Genomic DNA, 16,045 nt, shown 5'->3' on the forward strand with positions numbered 1-16,045 from the left:
CAGCTTAACATGCATTTACCATATACACAGGACAGGACTATCAAATCATGGATCCTACAATCCATGCCTTACATCCAACATGTTTCTACTTACACAGCTTCCATCACACACCACGCTAAAAGATATGCTAGCATGCACTTATTCCGACACACTCAAAATACGCTTTCTGTGGTCATTTTAGAATTCTAACACTAGCCCATTTCGATATACACTGTCAAATGTTTCTGACAGATCTGGAAAACAATAATACACTTGTTTCTTTCTCATTTAGAAATTGATGAATAGCTGATTGTAGTAGTAGTGTTGCATCTATGTTGGAAAGACGCTTCCGAAATGAAAAGTAGCAGACATAACAGACAAAAATCAGACATAGCAGAAACATCAGATAGATGTTTTCTGTAAGACAACAGCAATTTGTCGAGGTCTCTTGCGTAGCTGAAACAGAAAGAGGAACCAATAACTTATCAAACATTGTAGCTAAAGTTTATTCAACATCCACCTAAGCATTAACACGGTTTGTGCACGCAAGCCTAATCCAGGTAATCCAGATCATCCTAACAGCCCCTCGATAAACCTGCTTACTAAATACCTTCACCAAGCAATTGGGGAAATTCATGCAGAAAGCGTGCCCACATTAAAGATCTTGTTCCCAAAGTAAATACAAATTTTCCTTAATTGTCATTCAACTGACTGGCAAACCTACCAGAAATAGGAGTTATCAACACATGGTCTACCGGTATATTTGATGTTCTATCGGGTGATTAACCCGGGGTAATCCCACTTACACCTTCCTACAGTTAGCTCCACAACTACGGGGGAACACAAGCGAATGCACTTTCACACCAAGCCCAATCCCTAAATGCGTTAAGGTTTAACTATGTTTTCATTAACCATTATGAATGATTCACGGTTAAATGGATAATGAAACGATCAACGAGTGTTGTCTTTGTTATGTAAATATGTTATTTTAGAACAAGTATATAGATATGGGAGAGCACAGGCAAAGCATCATTCGCTTGCAAACTGGCTTAGCAGAAAACCCCTTAATCCAAATATTTGGACCTGTAGAAACTATTCCTTTACAGAAATGTTTAGGGAGGAAAGTCACAATTTCCCACAGGTTTTCCAGACACGAGGCCTCGTTTTCGACGATGACGATTCACGGGATAGCGGCTTTGAGTCTCTCTGCAGTGACAGTGAGGTTGGCGCTATAATATATTATGCATGCTTTGTATACATTAGAGAGACATAAAGGCAAATTATGTGCACAAAACGTAAGACAGAAAAGTACACGCACCAACGGATAACTGAGTAGGGCTAGTCTATTAAACAGAAAACTGTTGGATTAAACAATCAAAATGCAATGTATGTTTTTTCCTTCAGGTGTCTCCACAATCTTTGGTTTTCAAGAAAACCAGTTTTCTCGGCACAAGGAAGTCCCTTTTCACAGAAAACAGACCATGTGACAATGACGATGATGAGGATGAATATGTTGTGGCAAGGCAGATCAAGAAACAGAAGACCGTCGATATTGTCAATAAAAGAGCACAGAAAGAAGTGAGGTCAGAAGCGATGAAGTCTGCTTTGGACAAAATGGAAAACGAAGTAGACTTGATCGGCGATGGTTCACAGGTTAGTGCAAAGTGCCTTTTCCGCATCCAACGGTTTTAATTAAGTACTTCTGTAATGCCTAAATAATGGGAATGCAAAAACGAACTTAATCACTTTGTAAGACAGACATACAAGCTGCGTTATAATGAAAGTTTCGTTCACTTTCAGGTTCATTGTCTCCCCACCATACAAGGCCGACACAAGGATCTCAAGTCTGTGTCTGCACAAACAGTTAGTCAGCTTCTTGCTGGAAAATATGCTGACCTCATTTCCAGTTACCAAATCATCGACTGTCGTTACCCCTACGAATACGAGGGCGGTCATATTGAGGTAAGGTTTCTTGATAATTCTTTCATCGTACAAACCTATATGGCACTTTTGTATTTAAATACAAAAAAGAAATCTGAAATGACAGAAATGAATATTCTAAATGTGGGTGATTTATATACTGTTATATATCAACTTCAGGGTGCGGAGAATCTTCACAACCAGGCTCTGATCACGGATTTAGTGACCGGTCTACAGCAGCGTGACACCACTCAACGGAACATCCTCATCTTCCACTGCGAATTTTCCTCAGAGAGAGGCCCCAAACTGTAAGTGTATGAGAAGCTGACGTGAACGATTTCAGATTTAAGATTTCGATTAAATAGGTGATGTACCAATGAAATAAAAGTAGTTATCTTTGTTAATGCACCATTTCATTTAACGATATATTATCGGATACAGATTGAGACACCTGAGAAACCTTGACCGGAAGCTGAACAGTGACCGTTACCCTTTCCTCTTCTACCCGGAAGTATACCTGTTAGATGGTGGATACAAGGCCTTCTATGAACAACATCAGGTAAGTTGAGAAACGTTTAAATAGGTACAAATCTAATAATGCAATATCCGAATTCCAGCACTGAAGTAACATTTAAATATAATAGTATTAATTATTAATAAATAATGTGATACTTTTGTCCATAAATCTTTTTGTTAAAGTGCATGCATTATGTACAGTTACTACTATGTTTCAGTCTCAATGCAATCCAAGAAACTACGTTCCCATGCTGCACCAGAATTACTCCAAACAACTACGTCACTTCCGAGTCAAGTCCAAGTCCTGGACAGCAGGAGACAAACAGAACATGCGCAGTCGACGTCACCAACTAGACGCGTCACCACTCAAGATGTGTCTTTGGTAATCTGGAGGATGAATTAGCGACATTGGACATTTTGCCTGTTTTGGGGGCATCCGATTTTGGGGACTTGTTATTTATTCTTGTTTATGTTGTGTTGGTGCCTGAATGTTGAGGCAATAACTGAACACTTTACACCTATGTTGACCACCGTTATCAAGCATGATGTGATCTATAGTATTTATACAATATGAATAAATGCACACTTACACAATGTTCGTTTTCCTCCATTTCTTCGTTTTGTTCAACAGTCATATATTTTTGAAAGGATTGAAAGAAGTGGCATTTATATCACGCGGAGTTTCAAATACGGTATTTGCTTGAAGACAGTAATATACTTCGCACAGCAGTATCCTAGCTTAGAAACGCGAGGAAAATCTTGATCCATCGATCATTTGTCATTTGATCTGTCTTTGGTGATGGCTGTTAATTATCACCACAAGTGAAGACTTCCGGAAAATTCTAATTTTAACTCCAGTAGTCTTTTTCAATGACCCAAAGAATACTTCAAGACATTTAACACAACGAAATTATTCATGTTTTTGCTTCAATGCAATATTGTGGACAATATTTCGTAAATATGACATAAACATATACGATATGGCTATGAGTGGATTAATGAAATTATGCTGTCTGTCCGCTGTTTGTTTAGAGGAAGTGTTGATGGCTTCTTGACATTACGGAAGACATTTTGTAAGTAGTTTCTGCATTGTTAAGGACTGAATAAAATAAGAGGAGAATGGTGCCATTCATTGTGTTGACGTTGGCATGTTGTTACTGAAACAACCACACTTGTATGTTTGAAAGAATGATGATACATTATGTATACAAGGCATTGTGTATTAACGATGACACACAGCTAACACACAATGCACAAATATTCTAACGACCATGTTCAGTCCAAACAACATCATTTGTTGTATAACACCAACACTAAGAATGCTTTGACACTGCATCTATATATATTACATTACATCTATGTAGGGATACCCTTTCATTGTAACTCAACATCTCTAAGCATAAACGATTACCCGGATTTTAATGGTTCATTCCCATTATGACTACCCCAAGCTTGACTACCCGTCCATTACACAACATACTTGAACATTTATTCGACTCTACATGTATATTGTAAAGAAAGTCAACAGAAATGTTGCAATGAATATCATGCCACCTCCGAGTAAACACAATAACTGTCAGATGAACACAAGATTCTGGAATTATACATTTTACAAGAAACAGTCCAAAAACCAATTCTGTCTTTAACGGCAGCAGCTTGTTTAGATCTTTTATAAACATTCGATACAACATGAACCATGAGTAAGAAATGAAATTCTCTTCACCGTCATCTACTCTTAGTTTACATCCACCAAACATTACCTCAGCTTCTACAAGCATGAATTTAAGCCAGCTAATCCATATTATCCTAAGAACCCCTTTGATGAACCTGCTTACTTTTCACCTTCACGCAGCCAGTGAGGAGATCACACAGTAATTGTTTGCGTATTAGAAATTGTGATCGTCAAGTTAAAACAAATCCTCTTCACGTCATCGTATGGAAAGAAGAAGACAAAAAGCACTTGGAATGCAACCACATATGTATATTCCATTCACACACTAACATAATACACAATCAGCTAAACACGCATATACACACGACAGGACTATCAAATCATGGATTCTACAATGCATGCCTTACATCCAACATGTTTTTCCTTACACAGCTCCCATCACACTCGACGTTAAAATATATATGCACTTATTCCGACACACTGAAAATACGCTTCCTGTGGTCATTTTAGAAATCCAACAGTAGTCCATTTCTATATACACTGTCAAATGTCTCTGACAAATCTGGAAAACAACAATACACTTCTTTCTTTCTCATTTAGAAATTGATGAATAGCTGATTGTAGTACTAGTGTTACCTCTATGGTGGAGTAAGACAACAAGAATTTGTCGAGGTCTCTTGCGAAGCTGAAACAGAACCAGGAACCAATAACTTATTAAACCAGTCCACATTGTGGCTCAATTTTATTCAACATCCACTTAAGCATTAACACGGTTTGTGCACGCAAGTCTAATCCAGGTAATCCAGATCATCCTAACAGCCCCTCGATAAACCTGTATACTTTATACCTTCACCATACAATTGGGGAAGTTCATGCAGAAAGCGTGCCCACATTAAACATCTTGTTCCCAAAATAAATACAAATTTTCCTTAATTGTCATTCAACTGACTGGCAAACCTACCAGAAATAGGAGTTATCAACACATGGTCTACCGGTATATTTGATGTTCTATCGGGTGATTAACCCGGGATAATCCCACTTACACCTTCCTACACCTTCGAACTCTGTTTTCATTAACCACTATGAATGATTCACGGTTAAATGGATAATGAACCGATCAACGAGTGTTGTCTTTGTTATGTAAATATGTTATTTTAGAACAAGTATATAGATATGGGAGAGCACAGGCAAAGCATCATTCGCTTGCAAACTGGCTTAGCAGAAAACCCCTTAATCCAAATATTTGGACCTGTAGAAACTATTCCTTTACAGAAATGTTTAGGGAGGAAAGTCACAGTTTCCCACAGGTTTTCCAGACACGAGGCCTCGTTTTCGACGATGACGATTCACGGGATAGCGGCTTTGAGTCTCTCTGCAGTGACAGTGAGGTTGGCGCTATAATATATTATGCATGCTTTGTATACAATAGAGAGACATAAAGGCAAATTATGTGCACAAAACGTATGACAGAAAAGTACACGCACCAACGGATAACTGAGTAGGGCTAGTCTATTAAACAGAAAACTGTTGGATTAAACAATCGAAATGCAATGTATGTTTTTTCCTTCAGGTGTCTCCACAATCTTTGGTTTTTAAGAAAACCAGTTTTCTCGGCACAAGGAAGTCCCTTTTCACAGAAAAGAGACCACGTGACAATGACGATGATGAGGATGAATATGTTGTAGCAAGGCAGATCAAGAAACAGAAGACCGTCGATATTGTCAATAAAAGAGCACAGAAAGAAGTGAGGTCAGAAGCGATGAAGTCTGCTTTGGACAAAATGGAAAACGAAGGAGACTTGATCGGCGATGGTTCACAGGTTAGTGCAAAGTACCTTTTCCGCATCCAACGGTTTTATTTAAGAACTTCTGTAGTGCCTAAATAATGGGAATGCATATACGAACTTAATCACTTTGTAAGACAGACATACAAGCTGCGTTATAATGAAAGTTTCGTTCACTTTCAGGTTCATTGTCTCCCCACCATACAAGGCCGACACAAGGATCTCAAGTCTGTGTCTGCACAAACAGTTAGTCAGCTTCTTGCTGGAAAATATGCTGACCTCATTTCCAGTTACCAAATCATCGACTGTCGTTACCCCTACGAATACGAGGGCGGTCATATTGAGGTAAGGTTTCTTGATAATTCTTTCATCGTACAAACCTATATGGCACTTTTGTATTTAAATACAAAAAAGAAATCTGAAATGACAGAAATGAATATTCTAAATGTGGGTGATTTATATACTGTTATATATCAACTTCAGGGTGCGGAGAATCTTTACAACCAGGCTCTGATCACGGATTTAGTGACCGGTCTACAGCAGCGTGACACCACTCACCGGAACATCCTCATCTTCCACTGCGAATTTTCCTCAGAGAGAGGCCCCAAACTGTAAGTGTATGAGAAGCTGACGTGAACGATTTCAGATTTAAGATTTCGATTAAATAGGTGATGTACCAATGAAATAAAAGTAGTTATCTTTGTTAATGCACCATTTCATTTAACGGTATATTATTGGATACAGATTGAGACACCTGAGAAACCTTGACCGGAAGCTGAACAGTGACCGTTACCCTTTCCTCTTCTACCCGGAAGTATACCTGTTAGATGGTGGATACAAGGCCTTCCATGAACAACATCAGGTAAGTTGAGAAACGTTTAAATAGGTACAAATCTAATAATGCAATATCCGAATTCCAGCACTGAAGTAACATTTAAATATAATAGTATTAATTATTAATAAATAATGTGATACTTTTGTCCATAAATCTTTTTGTTAAAGTGCATGCATTATGTACAGTTACTACTATGTTTCAGTCTCAATACAATCCGAGAAACTACGTTCCCATGCTGCACCAGAATTACTCCAAACAACTACGTCACTTCCGAGTCAAGTCCAAGTCCTGGACAGCAGGAGACAAACAGAACATGCGCAGTCGACGTCACCAACTAGACGCGTCACCACTGAAGATGTGTCTTTGGTAATCTGGAGGATGAATTAGCGACATTGGACATTTTGCCTGTTTTGGGGGCATCCGATTTTGGGGACTTGTTATTTATTCTTGTTTATGTTGTGTTGGTGCCTGAATGTTGAGGCAATAACTGAACGCTTTACATCTATGTTGACCACCGTTATCAAGCATGATGTGATCTAAAGTTTTTATATAATATGAATAAATGCACACTTACACAATGTTTGTTTTCCTCCATTTCTTCGTTTTGTTCAACAGTCATATATTTTTTGAAAGGATTGAAAGAAGTGGCATTTATATCACGCGGAGTTTCAAATACCGTCTTTGCTTGAAGAAAGTATACTTCGCACAGCAGTATCCTAGCTTAGAAACGCGAGGAAAATCTAGAGCCATCGATCATTTGTCATTTGATCTGTCTTTGGTGATGGCTGTTAATTATCACCACAAGTGAAGACTTCCGGAAAATTCTAATTTTAACTCAAGTGTCTTTTTCAATGACCCAAAGAATACTTCAAGACATTTAACACAACGAAATTATCCATGTTTTTGCTTCAATGCAATATTGTGGACAATATTTCGTAAATATGACATAAACATATACGATATGGCTATGAGTGGATTAATGAAATTATGCTGTCTGTCCGCTGTTTGTTTAGAGGAAGTTTATATGACTTCTTGACATTACGGAAGACATTTTGTAAATAGTTTCTGCATTGTTAAGGACTGAATAAAATAAGAGGAGAATGGTGCCATTCATTGTGTTGACGTTGGCATGTTGTTACTGAAACAACCACACTTGTATGTTTGAAAGAATGATGATACATTATGTATACAAGGCATTGTGTATTAACGATGACACACAGCTAACACACAGTGCACAAATATTCTAACGACCATGTTCAGTCCAAACAACATCATTTGTTGTATAACACCAACACCAAGAATGCTTTTACACTGCATCTATATGTGTTACAATACATCTATGTAGGAATACCAATTCATTGTAACTCCACATCTCTAAGCATAAACGATTACCCGGATTTTAATGGTTCATTCCCATCATGACTACCCCAAGCTTGACTATCCGTCCATTACACAACATACTTGAACATGCATTCGGCCTCTACATGTATATCGCAAAGAATTTCAACAGAAATGTTGCAATGAATATCATGCCACCTCCGAGTAAACACAATAACTGTCAGATGAACACAAGACTCTGGAATTATACATTTTACAAGAAACAGTCCAAAAACCAATTCTATCTTTAACGGCAGCAGCTTGTTTAGATCTTTTATAAAGATTAGATAAATCATGAGACATGAGTAAGAAATAAAATTCTCTTCACCGTTATCTATTTTCAGTTTACATCCACCAAACATTAACTCAGCTTCTACGAGCATGAATTCAAGCCAGCTAATCCAGATTATCCTAACAACCCCTTTGATGAACCTGCTTACTTCACACCTTCACCCAACCAGTAAGGAATTCACACAGAATGTTTTTGCGTATTAGAATTTGTGGTCGCCAAGTTAAAACAAATCGTCTTCACACCATCGTATGGAAAGAAGAAGACAAAACGCACATGGAATGCAGCCACATATGTATATTCCGTTCACACACTAAGACGACACACAATCAGCCAAACACGCATCCTACAATGCATGCCTCACATCCAACATGTTTTTACTTACACAGGATCCATCACACACCACGCTAAAAGATATACTAGCATGCACCTATTCCCATACACTCAAAATACGCTTCCTGTGGTCATTTTAGAAACCCAACAGTAGTCCATTTCTATATACACTGTCAAATGTCTCTGACAGATTTGGAAAACAAGAACACACTTGTTTTTTTGTCATTTAGAAAATTTATGAATAGTTGATTGTAGTACTAGTGTTGCATCTATAGTGGAAAGACGCTTCCGAAATGCAAAGTGACATCAGAGATAGCACAGATATCAGATAGATGTTTTCTGTAAGACAACAGGAATTTGTCGAGGCCTCTTGCGAAGTTGAAACAGAACCAGGAACCAATAACTTACTAAACCAGTCCACATTGTGGCTCAATTTTTTTCAATATCCACTTAAGCATTAACACGGTTTGTGCACGCAAGTCTAATCCAGGTAATCCAGATCATCCTAACAGCCCCTCGATAAACCTGTTTACTTTATACCTTCACCATGCAATTGGGGAAATTCATGCAGAAAGCGTGCCCACATTAAACATCTTGTTCCCAAAGTAAATACAAATTTTCCTTAATTGTCATTCAACTGACTGGCAAACCTACCAGAAATAGGAGTTATCAACACATGGTCTACCGGTATATTTGATGTTCTATCGGGTGATTAACCCGGGATAATCCCACTTACACCTTCCTACAGTTAGCTCCACAACTACGGGGGAACACAAGCGAATGCACTTTCACACCAAGCCCAATCCCTAAATGCGTTAAGGTTTAACTATGTTTTCATTAACCATTATGAATGATTCACGGTTAAATGGATAATGAAACGATCAACGAGTGTTGTTTTTGTTATGTAAATATGTTATTTTAGAACAAGTATATAGATATGGGAGAGCACAGGCAAAGCATCATTCGCTTGCAAACTGGCTTAGCAGAAAAAGCCCTTAATCCAAATATTTGGACCTGTAGAAACTATTCCTTTACAGAAATGTTTAGGGAGGAAAGTCACAATTTCCCAGAGGTTTTCCAGACACGAGGCCTCGTTTTCGACGATGACGATTCACGGGATAGCGGCTTTGAGTCTCTCTGCAGTGACAGTGAGGTTGGCGCTATAATATATTATGCATGCTTTGTATACATTAGAGAGACACAAAGGTAAATTATGTGCACAAAACGTAAGACAGAAAAGTACACGCACCAACGGATAACTGAGTAGGGCTAGTCTATTAAACAGAAAACTGTTGGATTAAACAATCGAAATGCAATGTATGGATTTTCCTTCAGGTGTCTCCACAATCTTTGGTTTTCAAGAAAACCAGTTTTCTCGGCACAAGGAAGTCCCTTTTCACAGAAAAGAGACCACGTGACAATGACGATGATGAGGATGAATATGTTGTGGCAAGGCAGATCAAGAAACAGAAGACCGTCGATATTGTCAATAAAACAGCACAGAAAGAAGTGAGGTCAGAAGCGATGAAGTCTGCTTTGGACAAAATGGAAAACGAAGGAGACTTGATCGGCGATGGCTCACAGGTTAGTGCAAAGTACCTTTTCCGCATCCAACGGTTTTAATTAAGTACTTCTGTAGTGCCTAAATAATTGGAATGCAAAAACGAACTTAATCACTTTGTAAGACAGACATACAAGCTGCGTTATAATGAAAGCTTCGTTCACTTTCAGGTTCATTGTCTCCCCACCATACAAGGCCGACACAAGGATCTCAAGTCTGTGTCTGCACAAACAGTTAGTCAGCTTCTTGCTGGAAAATATGCTGACCTCATTTCCAGTTACCAAATCATCGACTGTCGTTACCCCTACGAATACGAGGGCGGTCATATTGAGGTAAGGCTTCTTGATAATTCTTTCATCGTACAAACCTATATGGCACTTATGTATTTAAATACAAAAAAGAAATCTGAAATGACACAAATCAATATTCTAAATGTGGGTGATTTATATACTGTTATATATCAACTTCAGGGTGCGGAGAATCTTCACAACCAGGCTCTGATCACGGATTTAGTGACCGGTCTACAGCAGCGTGACACCACTCAACGGAACATCCTCATCTTCCACTGCGAATTTTCCTCAGAGAGAGGCCCCAAACTGTAAGTGTATGAGAAGCTGACGTGAACGATTTCAGATTTAAGATTTCGATTAAATAGGTGATGTACCAATGAAATAAAAGTAGTTATCTTTGTTAATGCACCATTTCATTTAACGATATATTATCGGATACAGATTGAGACACCTGAGAAACCTTGACCGGAAGCTGAACAGTGACCGTTACCCTTTCCTCTTCTACCCGGAAGTATACCTGTTAGATGGTGGATACAAGGCCTTCTATGAACAACATCAGGTAAGTTGAGAAACGTTTAAATAGGTACAAATCTAATAATGCAATATCCGAATTCCAGCACTGAAGTAACATTCAAATATAATAGTATTAATTATTAATAAATAATGTGATACTATTCTCCATAAATCTTCTTGTTAAAGTGCATGCATTATGTACAGTTACTACTATGTTTCAGTCTCAATGCAATCCAAGAAACTATGTTCCCATGCTGCACCAGAATTACTCCAAACAACTACGTCACTTCCGAGTCAAGTCCAAGTCCTGGACAGCAGGAGACAAACAGAACATGCGCAGTCGACGTCACCAAATAGACGCGTCACCACTCAAGATGTGTCTTTGGTAATCTGGAGGATGAATTAGCGATATTGGACATTTTGCCCGTTTTGGGGTCATGAGATTTTTGGGACTTGTTATTTATTGTTCTTGTGTATGTTGTGTTGGTGCCTGAATGTTGAGGCAATAACTGAACACTTTACACTTATGTTGACCACCGTTATCAAGCATGATGTGATCTATAGTGTTTATACAATATGAATAAATGCAGACTTACACAATGTTTGTTTTCCTCCATTTCTTCGTTTTGTTCATCAGACAGATACTTTCTGAAAGGATTAAAACAAATGAAATGTTATATCACGCAAAGTTTCAAATACCGTCTTTGCTTGAAGAAAGTATACTTCGCACAGCAGTATCCTAGCTTAGAAACGCGAGGAAAATCTAGAGCCATCGATCATTTGTCATTTGATCTGTCTTTGGTGATGGCTGTTAATTATCACCACAAGTGAAGACTTCCGGAAAGTTCTAATTTTAACTCCAGTAGTCTTTTTCAATGACTCAAAGAATACTTCAAGACATTTAACACAACGAAATTCCTGTTTTTGCTTCAATGCAATATTGTGGACAATATTTCGTAAATATGACATAAACATATACGATATGGCTATGAGTGGATTAAGAACATTATGCTGTCTGTCCGATGTTTGTTTAGAGGAAGTGTTGATGACTTCTTGACATTACGGAAGACATTTTGTAAGTAGTTTCTGCATTGTTAAGGACTGAATAAAATAAGAGGAGAATGGTGCCATTCATTCTGTTGAAGTTGGCATGTTGTTACTGAAACAACCACACTTGTAAGTTTGAAAGAATGATGATACATTATGTATACAAGGCATTGTGTATTAACGATGACACACAGCTAACAAACAGTGCACAAATATTCTAACGACCATGTTCAGTCCAAACAACATCATTTGTTGTATAACACCAACACCAAGGATGCTTTTACACTGCATCTATATATATTACATTACATCTATGTAGGGATACCCTTTCATTGTAACTCCACATCTCTAAGCATAAACGATTACCCGGATTTTAATGGTTCATTCCCATTATGACTACCCCAAGCTTGACTACCCGTCCACTACGCAACATACTTGAACATGCATTCGGCCTCTACATGTATATCGCAAAGAATTTCAACAGAAATGTTGCAATGAATATCATGCCACCTCCGAGTAAACACAATAACTGTCAGATGAACACAAGACTCTGGAATTATACATTTTACAAGAAACAGTCCAAAAACCAATTCTGTCTTTAACGGCAGCAGCTTGTTTAGATCTTTTATAAAGATTAGATTAAACATGAGACATGAGTAAGAAATAAAATTCTCTTCACCGTTATCTATTTTCAGTTTACATCCACCAAACATTAACACAGCTTCTACGAGCATGAATTCAAGCCAGCTAATCCAGATTATTCTAACAACCCCTTTGATGAACCTGCTTACTTCACACCTTCACCCAACCAGTAAGGAATTCACACAGAATTTTTTTGCGTATTAGAATTTGTGGTCGCCAAGTTAAAACAAATCGTCTTCACACCATCGTATGGAAAGAAGAAGACAAAACGCACATGGAATGCAACCACATATGTATATTCCGTTCACACACTAAGACGACACACAATCAGCCAAACACGCATCCTACAATGCATGCCTCACATCCAACATGTTTTTACTTTCACAGGATCCATCACACACCACGCTAAAAGATATACTAGCATGCACTTATTCCCATACACTCAAAATACGCTTCCTGTGGTCATTTTAGAAACCCAACAGTAGTCCATTTCTATATACACTGTCAAATGTCTCTGACAGATTTGGGAAACAAGAACACACTTGTGTTTTTCTCATTTAGAAAATGTATGAATAGCTGATTGTGGTACTATTGTTGCATCTATGGTGGAAAGACGCTTCCGAAATGCAAAGTGACATCAGAGATAGCACAGATATCAGATAGATGTTTTCTGTAAGACAACAGCAATTTGTCGAGGTCTCTTGCGAAGTTGAAACAGAACCAGGAACCAATAACTTACTAAACCAGTCCACATTGTGGCTCAATTTTATTCAACATCCACTTAAGCATTAACACGGTTTGTGCACGCAAGTCTAATCCAGGTAATCCAGATCATCCTAACAGCCCCTCGATAAACCTGTATACTTTATACCTTCACCATGCAATTGGGGAAATTCATGCAGAAAGCGTGCCCACATTAAACATCTTGTTCCCAAAGTAAATACAAATTTTCCTTAATTGTCATTCAACTGACTGGCAAACCTACCAGAAATAGGAGTTATCAACACATGGTCTACCGGTATATTTGATGTTCTATCGGGTGATTAACCCGGGATAATCCCACTTACACCTTCCTACAGTTAGCTCCACAACTACGGGGGAACACAAGCGAATGCACTTTCACACCAAGCCCAATCCCTAAATGCGTTAAGGTTTAACTATGTTTTCATTAACCATTATGAATGATTCACGGTTAAATGGATAATGAAACGATCAACGAGTGTTGTCTTTGTTATGTAAATATGTTATTTTAGAACAAGTATATAGATATGGGAGAGCACAGGCAAAGCATCATTCGCTTGCAAACTGGCTTAGCAGAAAACCCCTTAATCCAAATATTTGGACCTGTAGAAACTATTCCTTTACAGAAATGTTTAGGGAGGAAAGTCACAATTTCCCACAGGTTTTCCAGACACGAGGCCTCGTTTTCCACGATGACGATTCACGGGATAGCGGCTTTGAGTCTCTCTGCAGTGACAGTGAGGTTGGCGCTATAATATATTATGCATGCTTTGTATACATTAGAGAGATATGAAGGTAAATTATGTGCACAAACCGTAAGACAGAAAAGTACACGCACCAACGGATGACTGAGTAGGGCTAGTCTATTAAACAGAAAACTGTTGGATTAAACAATCGAAATGCAATGTATGTTTTTTCCTTCAGGTGTCTCCACAATCTTTGGTTTTCAAGAAAACCAGTTTTCTCGGCACAAGGAAGTCCCTTTTCACAGAAAAGAGACCACGTGACAATGACGATGATGAGGATGAATATGTTGTGGCAAGGCAGATCAAGAAACAGAAGACCGTCGATATTGTCAATAAAACAGCACAGAAAGAAGTGAGGTCAGAAGCGATGAAGTCTGCTTTGGACAAAATGGAAAACGAAGGAGACTTGATCGGCGATGGCTCACAGGTTAGTGCAAAGTACCTTTTCCGCATCCAACGGTTTTAATTAAGTACTTCTGTAGTGCCTAAATAATGGGAATGCAAAAACGAACTTAATCACTTTGTAAGACAGACATACAAACTGCGGTAAAATGAAAGTTTCGTTCACTTTCAGGTTCATTGTCTCCCCACCATACAAGGCCGACACAAGGATCTCAAGTCTGTGTCTGCACAAACAGTTAGTCAGCTTCTTGCTGGAAAATATGCTGACCTCATTTCCAGTTACCAAATCATCGACTGTCGTTACCCCTACGAATACGAGGGCGGTCATATAGAGGTAAGGTTTCTTGATAATTCTTTCATCGTACAAACCTATATGGCACTTTTGTATTTAAATACAAAAAAGAAATCTGAAAAGACACAAATCAATATTCTAAATGTGGGTGATTTATATACTGTTATATATCAACTTCAGGGTGCGGAGAATCTTCACAACCAGGCTCTGATCACGGATTTAGTGACCGGTCTACAGCAGCGTGACACCACTCAACGGAACATCCTCATCTTCCACTGCGAATTTTCCTCAGAGAGAGGCCCCAAACTGTAAGTGTATGAGAAGCTGACGTGAACGATTTCAGATTTAAGATTTCGATTAAATAGGTGATGTACCAATGAAATAAAAGTAGTTATCTTTGTTAATGCACCATTTCATTTAACGATATATTATCGGATACAGATTGAGACACCTGAGAAACCTTGACCGGAAGCTGAACAGTGACCGTTACCCTTTCCTCTTCTACCCGGAAGTATACCTGTTAGATGGTGGATACAAGGCCTTCTATGAACAACATCAGGTAAGTTGAGAAACGTTTAAATAGGTACAAATCTAATAATGCAATATCCGAATTCCAGCACTGAAGTAACATTTAAATATAATAGTATTAATTATTAATAAATAATGTGATACTTTTGTCCATAAATCTTTTTGTTAAAGTGCATGCATTATGTACAGTTACTACTATGTTTCAGTCTCAATGCAATCCAAGAAACTACGTTCCCATGCTGCACCAGAATTACTCCAAACAACTACGTCACTTCCGAGTCAAGTCCAAGTCCTGGACAGCAGGAGAAAAACAGAACATGCGCAGTCGACGTCACCAAATAGACGCGTCACCACTCAAGATGTGTCTTTGGTAATCTGGAGGATGAATTAGTGACATTGAACATCTTGCCTGTTTTGGGGTCATGAGATTTTTGGGACTTGTTATTTATTGTTCTTGTGTATGTTGTGTTGGTGCCTGAATGTTGAGGCAATAACTGAAGGCTTTACACCTTCCGTTATCAAGCATGATGTGATCTATAGTGTTTATACAATATGAATAAATGCACACTTACACAATGT

The 16,045-nt window shown here is 38.3% G+C and overlaps 2 protein-coding genes across 2 annotated transcripts; both read left to right on the forward strand.

Moving 5' to 3' along the window:
• The first annotated feature begins 10,228 nt into the window (after window positions 1–10,228).
• LOC137265081 (M-phase inducer phosphatase-like) lies at window positions 10,229–12,930 on the forward strand. Its single transcript, XM_067800397.1, has 6 exons — window positions 10,229–10,288; window positions 10,436–10,597; window positions 10,736–10,863; window positions 10,997–11,114; window positions 11,290–11,453; window positions 12,837–12,930. Exons 1-6 carry the CDS (start codon window positions 10,229–10,231, stop codon window positions 12,928–12,930), a joined length of 726 nt encoding a protein of 241 aa, XP_067656498.1.
• Window positions 12,931–14,611: 1,681 nt separating this feature from the next.
• LOC137265082 (M-phase inducer phosphatase-like) lies at window positions 14,612–15,840 on the forward strand. Its single transcript, XM_067800398.1, has 5 exons — window positions 14,612–14,671; window positions 14,819–14,980; window positions 15,119–15,246; window positions 15,380–15,497; window positions 15,673–15,840. Exons 1-5 carry the CDS (start codon window positions 14,612–14,614, stop codon window positions 15,838–15,840), a joined length of 636 nt encoding a protein of 211 aa, XP_067656499.1.
• The last annotated feature ends 205 nt before the right edge of the window (window positions 15,841–16,045 follow it).

Source organism: Haliotis asinina, chromosome 15 (genome assembly GCF_037392515.1).
Source record: "Haliotis asinina isolate JCU_RB_2024 chromosome 15, JCU_Hal_asi_v2, whole genome shotgun sequence".
Lineage (NCBI taxonomy): Eukaryota > Metazoa > Mollusca > Gastropoda > Lepetellida > Haliotidae > Haliotis > Haliotis asinina.

Excerpts from the sequence above, each read along its gene's own strand:
- LOC137265081 (XM_067800397.1), top strand. The coding sequence starts at position 10,229 with ATGAAGTCTGCTTTGGACAAAATGGAAAACGAAGGAGACTTGATCGGC. Across the intron at positions 10,289-10,435 it reads TGATCGGCGATGGCTCACAG|GTTCATTGTCTCCCCACCAT; the intron begins GTTAGTGCAAAG and ends GTTCACTTTCAG. Across the intron at positions 10,598-10,735 it reads ACGAGGGCGGTCATATTGAG|GGTGCGGAGAATCTTCACAA; the intron begins GTAAGGCTTCTT and ends TATCAACTTCAG.
- LOC137265082 (XM_067800398.1), top strand. The coding sequence starts at position 14,612 with ATGAAGTCTGCTTTGGACAAAATGGAAAACGAAGGAGACTTGATCGGC. Across the intron at positions 14,981-15,118 it reads ACGAGGGCGGTCATATAGAG|GGTGCGGAGAATCTTCACAA; the intron begins GTAAGGTTTCTT and ends TATCAACTTCAG. Across the intron at positions 15,498-15,672 it reads CCTTCTATGAACAACATCAG|TCTCAATGCAATCCAAGAAA; the intron begins GTAAGTTGAGAA and ends ACTATGTTTCAG.